Raw genomic sequence first — 10,681 nt, forward strand, 5'->3', positions numbered from 1 at the left:
TTTTCGTTTTAAATTCTTCTTTGAGCTTCTTGAGATGACCATTTCCAATTGTATTTATGAAATAACTAACGCAGTGGTCAAACAGCTTGGGCCTCTCAACTTCAGGAACACAATTATCACAAAGGCTACTCCAAGATTGCACAATTGTTTCGTTTTCTTTTATCTCAGCTTTTGCTTTAACTACTCGGTTTTCATTATAATTGTTGAAGTAGTATGGAATGACGATTTTATAGATTTTAACAAAGAGTTCGTATACTTCTTGTGTTGGGTAAAATAAACCACCTCTATTTAGACTGTCGATCCACTTCCTTAGATTAAAAGCAACATTTTCTTTTGTCGTGTGCATTTTTGAAACGAGGTTCCTTCCAAATTCTGACTTACGAGCTAGTGATTGAAGAGTTGCACCAATTACGTACATAAAAACCGAAGGGTGCTCTTCTATTTTTGCACTAACGTCAATTGTCATAATTTGAATTCTTTTAGATCCATTTTCTATTATTCTTTTTAAGAGACGTTGATGCCAACAGTTCTCTCTCTTTCGTCAAGATCCTTAAAACCCTGAAATTGTTACATTATAAATCAACCTGATTCATAATTATTATTCACATTTTCTTACATCTGTATGTTTTAAAGAATTTAAAATTTTTAATTTTTCCTTCTTTTTGTGGGTAATTAGTTTCATCATCATTTGTGAAACGTTTTTTTCCACAGTGTTCACCAAAATTGGTCTTACTACACGTTTCAATTCATTTAAGTCTCTGAAGTGCACTTTTGTTATCCTAGTGTAAATTGCTATATGTTTTTCGTCGATGTTCAAAGATCCCAATTCACAAGATTTGAATTGTGCTTGTGTTTCAAATACAAGCCCTTTAAATGATTCATCAAATTCTCTACCTAGGTGAAATTAATTTTGATTATTTAATTGAAAATTTACTTATTCAGGGTGAAACTCACTAGAGATCATGGACGTTCGTGGAGGTGCAACTTGATTAATTTTCTTTGCTTTTTTTTTAATTGGTGAACTAGTTGGTGACTTGCTGAAACATTGAGAGACAACTTATTTTTGTTTAAATGAGTTTCATACTCGTATTTTATAACATAATACTTAGTAATTGTTTCTAAGGGGCGTGAAGTAGACTGCATTACGACTTGGACTTTCGTATCTAAGTTCATTAGAGCTTTGTCAATGTCCTCATCGTCTAGCATTTGTTCAAATTCCACATCCTCAATCATGTTTTGAGCGTCTTCCATACTCAACCCCTGATGAATATCACAGTTTTCATCTGTTTAATCAAATGTACCATTTTATAACATGCTATTAATAGTAACAAGTTAATATTGTAAAAGCCATAAATTACCATCCAAAATATTTTCCGTCGTTACAGTGGTGGTGACATTTTCATCCTCTGTAATTAGCAATTTGGAAACAGGGAGGCTGTGTATTGGGTTTGTTAATTATCTTACCAGAGCTTTCGCTGAAAGATGTAGACGTTTCGCTGGAGCTACTAGTATGCTCATCCTCTGAGTCGGGCTCAGAAATATTTTCTACCCAGCCACTCATTCTGATAATGTAATAATTACTAAATTTAAATCAATATTTCATTCAGCTTAATCGTTGTAGAACTAAACTGAAATTATTTTTCATTATATAGTAGTTCTGAATTGAAAATAATGTATTTTATAATATGGATTTTTAGATTGTCACTTACGCATTAAAGGAATCTTCACTTGAATAAGTTGAAATACATCAAGAGAATCACGACCCGAAAACCCTAACATGTCCGTTTCTAACATTCAAAATCCCAGACCTAACAACACGTGACATCTCGTTATGCGCACAAAGGACCCCTCACCCAAAACGGGATGTGACGTTTGCCTCACTTCCGCTCTAACGTATGACCTGATCAATAGGTGGCGCTAGGAGAAAATCGCGAATTATGTTTACACGTTTTTCTCCCAGTGACATATCCACAAACGATAGTTTTTTATAAATCCATGGTTAAAATGGATTTCAACGGCTTTTTAATCTTTTTTTAGACTAAAATTGATAATGAAAAGCCCAGCGAGTAACGTATGTACACTATTAAAAAACTAAAATGTGTTTCAGTGCCAATTTTTTCTTAATTTCGTCTTGAATTAAATGATAGCTACAAGAGGTTGGGAAAAGAAATCACTCACGATCTTTTAAAACCCAAAAAGTAAGAGACAGTGATTTCGTTTCCAACCTCTTGTAGCAGTCAATTAATTCAAAAACATACGGAATATTTTGGCCCTAAAACACATATATAACATTGTGTTTCGGCATCTTTTAAAACCTTGCTTTATAATTTGAAAACCCGAGCCCAATCATTCCAGTGGGCACAAATTGTTAATTAAGCCTTGGCTTACCTGGGTTTCTCTGCTAGTTTGGACTTAATTTACTATTTAGTAGGTTTAAAGTCACAAAATGTACGCGTAGTCTTATCTTTTATCTTAATACCAACGGTTACAGCTGTTTGAATAAAGTATAATTATATTGTGTATATTTATGTCGCGATCGGATAAGACGAACCTCAGTAGCCACCGTTAGTCCGTTATTACAAAACAAATTCCCAGCAGACTTTGGTGCCAGATATAATCCACCAAAAGCATCGTCTGCTATAATGTCTGATAGCGCGTCTATGGCAAACGATACCGCTACAGCTGTGACGTACGCGGGTGCCATTGCCCTCTATATTGTGGAAGCTAGCGTCCGAGACTCCTTTGTCATCTGCTCCTGGTTTTATACATAATCAAAGCTTAAGTTATAACTAAAACTTTGCTGACCCCATATTTAATATGACTTTAGCTGAATTCAATATTTAAAACTTTTTTTCTAAATTATTGTCCGACATCTTTACTTTTTGTTTGTCCATCAATATTAATGGAGAGTGAAGCCTGTAGAGATGCTCGCCTTTCCAGCCTTCCCTACTGCTGTCAACTTGAACGCAATACATATTATAAAAAAAGTCTTGGTTTAGACCAAGGCCGAAAAACAAAAAAAAATGTTTTCGGAAAATGTAATTGTTCTTGAAAAAGCGTAGATATGTAATTTTTTCAATTAATTTAGAGGGAATGGATCGATTAACAGTAAAATCAGTTGATTGAATTTAATATTGATTAAGGATTAAATGGATAAAAATAACTAAAACAATTGCAATATCTGAAACTTCAGTCAAATGATAAACCTCACACATATCGTTTGTTTTTTCGGCCTTGGTCTAAACCAAGACGTTTTTTTTATAATATCTGTCACTTCAGTCTTAATGTAATTAAAATTTGAATAATTTTATTTTTGCTTTACCGTCATACATTTGGGGTTGATCTATTTCTAATTGCTTCAAGAAGTACTTAAGTATCGTTAATTAAATTTAACTTATATCCAATAACATTGATTTCGATAAGCATATAATGTTGTACTTTATTTATGAAAGAAGTTTAAAAACGACGGTATTTGAAATGTGGAAGAAAAATATTTGTTTCGTACACTGTATACATAAACAGTGTTGTCGAGATCAGACCAACAGTTTCTCTATGTACAACCCCCAATAAATGGAAAAGTTACATTTTGACACATTCCTTACCCTAAAATTTTGTATTTCGACCCATAGTGATAATGTAATTAATTTTAGTGATAGGCTGAAAGAAAAACTCGCGTAGTTTAATCTTATTTTGTTATTTCAGTTAAGGGTTATCTATAGTTACCCAAAAACCTGTTGTTTTCGATTAATTTCACGTTAAATATGGTTATTAAGTTGAAATTAACGGCTTATCTTCGTTCACGAGTGTTATTTCAGTTCATTATACGAGTTTGAACCAGAAATTCTCCTTAACTGCAAACTTTAGAGGAGTGACTGTTTGACTCTTGCGGAGCAATCGTTATTTTGCTCCAAAACTTTTAAATATCGCGCCTTTTCAATGGCTTTCTTTTCAAAATGGGAAAAATGCTTGTAAATGACTATTCAATTAACCGTAAGAAATAAACAGGAAAATGGAGGCTGGGTGAAAGATAAGTGTAGTTTTAATTTTAATTTGTTAGTTTAATTATAAGGTATCCATGAATTTACCCAAAACACGAATCTTTCACATTAATTATACTTGATTAAGTTTAATTTAACGCCTTATCTTGTTTATCTAGTGTGGATTTAGTTTATAATACAAGTTTCAATAAAATATTAACTCAAATTGTAATTACCCTAAAATTTTAATGTATGCACTTTTGATATATTTTAATGATCATTTAAATTAATTTGAAAGTGAAATAGGAAACTACTGTGGCTGTACGAAAAACTTGCAAGGTTTTAATCTTAATTTGAGCGTGGTTCGTGAGAGTGGATTAAGCTTAAAATTTACCCTAATTGCAATGTTTAGTGCAGTTTAATATTTTTGCCATATATTCATCATTGTTTTACCCTAAACTTTTGAATTTCGCGGCAATTAATGTACTTTAAAGATAGTTTAAATTAACTTAAGTGTGAAATAGAAAATATTGGGCTTTACCAATGGCTTGGGTAGTTTTAATCATAATTAAACAGTTTATTTAAAAGTTATTTGAGCTTTTATCCAAAAATGTATATTTTGGTTTAATTTCACGTTAATTATATTAAATTGAGTTAAAATTAACGTAGGATTGTGTTTTGGCAGTGTACATTTAGGTTATAAAATGAGTTTAAATGTATGCATTACCTTAATTACAATTTTCAGTGGAGTTTTCGATTCTCATTTTATGCAAAACTTTTGAATTTCGCGCCTATTAAGGTACTTTAAATTAGATAATTTAAATTAGCTTAAGTGTGAAAGAGAAAACATGGGGCTTTACTAACGGCTTGGGTAGATACAATGTTAATCAAGAACATCATTTAAAAGGGAGGGTGAAGTAGAATATCAAGTGATTTTTTATCTATTCTTCTTTTAATTATAAGATAATTCTGCATAGTGAACCATTCAGGAAATACTTCCAATTGATTTTAAAATTCAAATTAGGTTCACATTTTAGGGGTAATTTTAAAGAAGGACCTCCGACCAGTCGCGTAACGCCCTGCCTTTTTATTAAGAAAATTCTCGTGGAACGTTCCGTGTCGAATGAAATTTGGGCGCGACGTGACAATCGTGGCGCGAGACATGGAGCGTGCCACGAGAATTTTGTTTACTGGAAGGCAGGGCGTCACGCGATTGGTCGGAGGCCCTTCTTTAAAATTATCCTTAAAATCTGAACCTAATTTGAATTTTAAAATCATTCGGAAGTGTTTCCTGAACGTTTGACTATGCAGACTGGCCTTATAATTAGAAGAAGAATCGATAAAAAATCACTTCATTTTCTACTTCACCCTCCCTTTAAGAGTTATCTGAGTTTTCATCCAAAAAATGTATATTTGGGGTTTAATTTCACGTTAATTATACTTAATTACGTTGAAATTGACTTGTCGTCAGTGCTCATTAAGCTTATAAAATGACTTTCAACAATTAATTCACCTTAATTCTAATGTTTAGAGGAGTTTTTGATTATTTCCAACAAATTGCGTTCAATTTTTATCATATCCTGTGCTAGGTTTGTGGTAACATAAAGATTATCTATACAATATGTTAATGAATGATGTTATTCTATAGTTTAGCTTGAATACCAGTAATTAAATCAAATACCTATACAATTCATAGCAATTTAAACCAATAAACAAACGGCAATGTGGACTGTGGAAATAGCAAACAACGTAACCCTCCGTTTCTAACGTGGTTACGTTGAGAGAATCTGTGATGTAAACCTGAAAATTATTTCACCAATTAAATTATATAACGACACTGTCCTGCTGCATTAACCAGTACCACTGTTACTTATGAATTAAACAATCCACTGTTGGTAACAAATGATAACGTAACATCACAGTATGACTGATTCAATATGATCAAAATTATTTTAACGAATAATCTGGTCCTCTACATTGGTTTAGTTTCAGGAATTATATCACACACCTTCACAATTAGTAGCATTTTAGTGAGATTAACAAATAATGAAACCGTGTATACCTGTCCTCAAATGAGAATGTTGAATTAAATGCGCTAACGTAAACAACACTCTTTTAACTGCCGTAGGGAAAACACATTGAGCATTTTGTCATCTTTCCTGTAATAGTTTGAAGTTGAATTCTTCACAGGGTGAAAACACTACCGTTTATTTCTAAACCATAATAACTTGGATTGATATGCCATTTTTTACTTAAAACTAGAAGCGCAACAAACAGTCATGATGAATACAGTATTAAATTACGGGTTACGTAGCGTAAAACCTAAGCCCTAGGGTTAGGATTTGTAGCATGAATCGAAGCAGACTGCGTATTTTTGTAATTCCAATCCAAAACCGTGCTGGAAATAAGCTTTCTTATAATCTTTAAAAGGAAAGACACTATATTACATAGACAAACTTGGCCGTAAAGAACGTCGAAAAGCTTACTTCAAAAGTTCAAATTCAAAAGATATAAAAACCTCTATTAACTGTAATTATTTACCTGAATTACTTTTCTAGACGAAAATTCGACCTGATAACGACGTATTTCTTATTAAGGGTGCTACAGTTAATTAGAAAATACATATAAAGGTGCTCAAGCTCGGATGAAATACCAGCGTCTACTGCTGAGAAATTAGGAAAATCAGCAAGAAAGCCAACATTTGAAATATGTCAACGTAACTTGTTAGCACCCACAAACCTAGGCCCTTCTAGTTGTCAACGAGAACGAAATGTAGAATTAGGTTTAAGCGTGCTATAAGGTTAGGCTGACTTCTGGCCCAAAAGTAATTTTTTGACGTACTATCTTAATTAGTTAAATTACAAAAATTAGAATTCATTAATTAAAAATCGAAACAGGTAAGTTTCCCATTTAATAAATGCTTGTTAATTTAGAAGTATTCCGAAAACTAACTTCGCTATACTTTTTCCGTATGGCCTATGACAATTTCCTCAAAAAAACGAAATTTTTTTAATGCTTTTTCTATGGGACGCTAACCCTAAAAACTGTGAATTTTCCTTTAACATTACGGAAGGGTGTCATGTCATATCTACAAGGGCCTACCGGCCCTGTAGAATAAGTTTGTAGTAGTAGACCTCTTGATTCGGAGAGGTAATATTTTGGTTTTCCCAACTTGTTATAATTCAAATATGTGTTTGATATTCATAACGTCAATTCGTTATTGCCATTTCAAAGAGGCCTAATATCCAGTTAAAATTTTGTCAAAATAATTAGAAACGGAAATTTCATTGATGGTGGTAGCTTTTTTTGGCGCTTGCTAGAAAAAAACCAAATTCGTTTTGGTTGCGGATTGAGCTTGTAAAAAACCAAACCAAGGAACAAGCGAAGCTACAAGCAGTCATGTAAATGACCGAGCTTGAGCTTGTGCAGAAAAGAATTCAAATATTTCAAGCAAAATCCTGTTTTTACGAGCTACAATCGTGCATGTAAATGAGCCTCAATATCCAGTTAAAATTTGGTCAAAATGATTAAAAACGTATATTTCATTGATGACGGTAGCTTTTTTTGGCGCTTGCTAGAACAATAAAACTGAATTCGTTTTGGTTGCGGATTGAGCTTGTTAAAAACCAAACCAGTACAAGCAAAGCTATAAGCAGTCATGTAAATAGCCAAGCTTGAGCTTGTGCAGAAAAGTTTTACAATATTTCTAGCCAAATCCTGTTTTTACGAGCTACAATCGTGCATGTAAATGAGCCTTTACAATATCGGTTGTCAGCACGCGCAAAGCTAGGTCTCTATGTAATCTAGCCTTGCGCGTGCTGACAAGAGACAAAAAACTTCAGGATATTTTAATCGATTTTAAATCATGAAGATTTTTGTCTCTTGTCAGCACGCGCAATTCTAGATTACATAGAAACCTAGCTTTGCGCGTGCTGACAACCGATGTTGTAACAGAGTATATACAGAATAAGCTGTCGTTCGAGATAGGGAGTTGCCGATCCTATAGCGTGAAAACAAATTTCCGCACGCGCATTCTTTATCCATGCTTGAAGCGTGTCAAAACGTAAATAAAACAAGTTGGGAAACCAAAATAAACCTCTCCGAGCCGAGACGAATTTACTTTCCAAACACAGGTCCGCCAGCCAATGAGACAAACCGGAAATACATAGTTCTAATCGGCGAGATATTACCATGATCATTTGTAAAGTTTATAGCGTTTAATAATTTCCTGCGTATCCTCAATAATTCTAATGAGGACCTAATATCTATCACTTAAATGTGTATTTAACTTTCGGCTCACTCTGAACCGTTAAGACCTCCTATAAGAGGACATGAAACAAGGTCAATTCTGGTTTAAATCTAGGTTATCTTATCTCGTAGATCCAGATGAAGTATTGACATCCTTATTATTTAATGAAGCTAAAAGTTACGTTTACACTATATATAAATGTAGTAAAGATGACTTAAAAAGTAAACACCAAATTTTAAATGTTAATATCAAAGGATGTTCTTGGAATATTGAGATGAAACAGAGCTTTATAGCTACACAACTACTAAAAGAATCGTAATGCCGAAAAATGTTTAAGTATTTCCATTTAATATTCTGCAAAAAGAAAATGTTATCGTTTTGTAAGAGATCTTTTCATCCTACTCGCTTTATTTTTGATATGCGTGTAGTGTTTCGATTCAGATGCAATCTTCATTACTCGTTCTATATTAACTCTCACTTGTGTCAGTACATAGAAATAAGTTTATCTTAAATAATTAATTAAATATAAATGATATTAATTATTTTAATCGCCAGTAAATAACTTAAAAAATAGTTTAATCGTTTAAAATAAAGTTGTTCCTATTATCTTTCGAAACTTTGCTAATATTGACGTTTAAAGTGAAGGGTACCCCTCTTGCCCGCTTTCTTCAAATTTTGGGGTATATATACGGCTACGTTCAGTAACTGCTAGCGTACGCAGCGCTGCGCGCATCGGAGACCGATTTTTTTACTGTACGGTTTTTCGCACTTCCGGTTTCTACGTCACGCTACGCATCGATGGGACACCGATCACAGCGGCTGGATGAGCAGGTTTTTTCGATGCGAATCGGATTTATGACGTCATTAATTGAAGTTGAACATGGCGAGCAATCCAGTCCAAAGCCACTAGCGAAACAATAACACATTTTTCTTTTTTAGATCTTTTCGATTCAACTGCTATTAAGGTTAATTCCGTTTCATCATAATAGATACTTCATTTAATAACAAAAATAACAGTTTTCGATTCAATCCAAGATCTCTAGCAGACGCCATCATGAAACCATCATCAAACGCAACAGAGAGAGGAAAAAAATCGTTCAGTAACGTCTGACGTCACTCTGACGTAGCGTTCGGAAAAATACACATCGGTAGCGGTAACGGCTTTTTCCGATTTCCAGTTACTGAACGTAGCCTACGATTCGTTTCCATTATAATAATAGATAAAAACGCACTCGCGTGAACCGATGGTGGAAGGCCTGCCATTGGGAGGCTAGACGTTTCTCGTAACCCTAGCCGCTCGCCGCGTAAATCTTAAACCTAACGACGACGAAGGAGTAGAAGCCAATGTTACTGATTGGTGTCTATGTGGTATAGACGAAAGACCAGTAGATGGTGGTGTTAGACGCCAATGTTGCAGATTGGTGTCTATGTGGTATAAACGAAAGACCAGTAGATGGTGGTTGTTAGACGCCAATGAGGATAGATTATTGTGTATGTGGTATACACAAACTAGTGTCCATGTGGAGTGGACGAAAACCAAAACTGGTGGTGTGGGAACTCAAGTAGAATAGCCAGCGGAGACAAACACAATTTTCCAAATTTCCGTGAACTGTCAATGCAGTCCGGAAATTGGGAACACGTTTGCTCCGATACGCAAACTGCGAACGCGGTCACGTGGGGTGTGACAGACAGACAGACACACATACACGTCCAGTGCAATACCTCTCCGTGACGTCATCGTCACTCGGAGAGGTAAAAATCTCGAGCTCTGTCACTAGCGAAAAGTTCGCACACAAGCAAATTTTTTAGAAACCATGTAAATCAGCCTTTACTGATTTATTCTAACTGAGAACGATCTTATTGTTTTTTGTCGAATTTCATGACGAAATAAAGAAAACCGCAAGCGATTTCAGATTCAAATAGCAGACTCCAATAGAATTGCTATAAGATTTCCTATGTCCAGCTCTCTGTTACTTTCGTTGCTATGGAAACATAACAAACAAAAAATGTTTGTAGCAGACCGAACTCCGAAGACATCGAAGTGGCTAGCAGACAGCTTCTACCAAGGCCTTTCAAAACAGGCTAATTGAATCGTTGAGACAATAATCAAAAGATAAGATATAATAAAATGGACTAAGTTCATTTAGGTGACGACGTGACCACTACGTTTTTTTGGTATGTTTATAATGCTAGAAGAGCATTTCACCAGCAATATCCGGGAAGCCCCCTAGTTACTTCGACGATTGGTAGTGCCACATTGTGTCCGAGCCTGGGTTAAGTCAACTTGGATTTTTCAACTCGAATTTCAAAATTGTAAAGTGGAACCCTGTTGTTGTGTCTTACATGGATTCAATGGTGTTCGTATTTTAATAACCTCTATTATTATTGGTAAACATGGTAAATAACAAATCTGTGAAAAATAGACAATGACTACCGAAAAATAAATAACAAAAAC

The 10,681-nt window shown here is 34.3% G+C and overlaps 1 protein-coding gene and 1 long non-coding RNA gene across 5 annotated transcripts; both read right to left on the minus strand.

The window, feature by feature from the left end:
• Positions 1–888: 888 nt before the first annotated feature.
• LOC149681553 (uncharacterized) lies at positions 889–1,829 on the minus strand. 3 transcript variants are annotated; one of them, XM_089834403.1, is made up of 5 exons: positions 1,710–1,822; positions 1,465–1,628; positions 1,359–1,406; positions 1,106–1,283; positions 889–1,037 (listed from the first exon to the last, which is right to left on the minus strand). In XM_089834403.1, exons 2-5 carry the CDS (start codon positions 1,559–1,561, stop codon positions 935–937), a joined length of 426 nt encoding a protein of 141 aa, XP_089690529.1. In that variant the 5' UTR covers positions 1,562–1,628; positions 1,710–1,822; the 3' UTR covers positions 889–934. The 3 variants fall into 3 exon arrangements, with proteins under 3 accessions (XP_089690529.1, XP_089690528.1, XP_089690527.1); XM_089834402.1 differs by having other exon boundaries at positions 889–1,283; positions 1,465–1,562; positions 1,710–1,829; XM_089834401.1 differs by having other exon boundaries at positions 889–1,283.
• A 3,674-nt stretch (positions 1,830–5,503) lies between these two features.
• LOC149681554 (uncharacterized) lies at positions 5,504–6,633 on the minus strand. Of its 2 annotated transcripts, XR_016365493.1 has the most exons (4): positions 6,519–6,633; positions 6,040–6,136; positions 5,839–5,985; positions 5,504–5,777 (listed from the first exon to the last, which is right to left on the minus strand). It is a non-coding gene; the product is annotated as an uncharacterized LOC149681554 (long non-coding RNA). The 2 variants fall into 2 exon arrangements; XR_016365492.1 differs by having other exon boundaries at positions 5,839–6,136.
• Positions 6,634–10,681: the final 4,048 nt, after the last annotated feature.

The sequence above is a fragment of the Phalangium opilio genome, unplaced genomic scaffold (genome assembly GCF_054372755.1).
Source record: "Phalangium opilio isolate 3A_F unplaced genomic scaffold, DU_Popi_V2 ptg000038l_1, whole genome shotgun sequence".
NCBI classification, from domain to species: Eukaryota; Metazoa; Arthropoda; class Arachnida; order Opiliones; family Phalangiidae; genus Phalangium; species Phalangium opilio.

What these genes read in the sequence shown, in the direction of transcription:
- LOC149681553 (XM_089834402.1), bottom strand. Translation starts at nt 1,561, where the DNA reads ATGAGTGGCTGGGTAGAAAATATTTCTGAGCCCGACTCAGAGGATGAG. An exon ending in ATCTTTCAGCGAAAGCTCTG is followed by an intron (nt 1,407 to 1,464) that starts GTAAGATAATTA and finishes TGCTAATTACAG; the next exon opens with AGGATGAAAATGTCACCACC. An exon ending in GACGGAAAATATTTTGGATG is followed by an intron (nt 1,284 to 1,358) that starts GTAATTTATGGC and finishes TTGATTAAACAG; the next exon opens with ATGAAAACTGTGATATTCAT.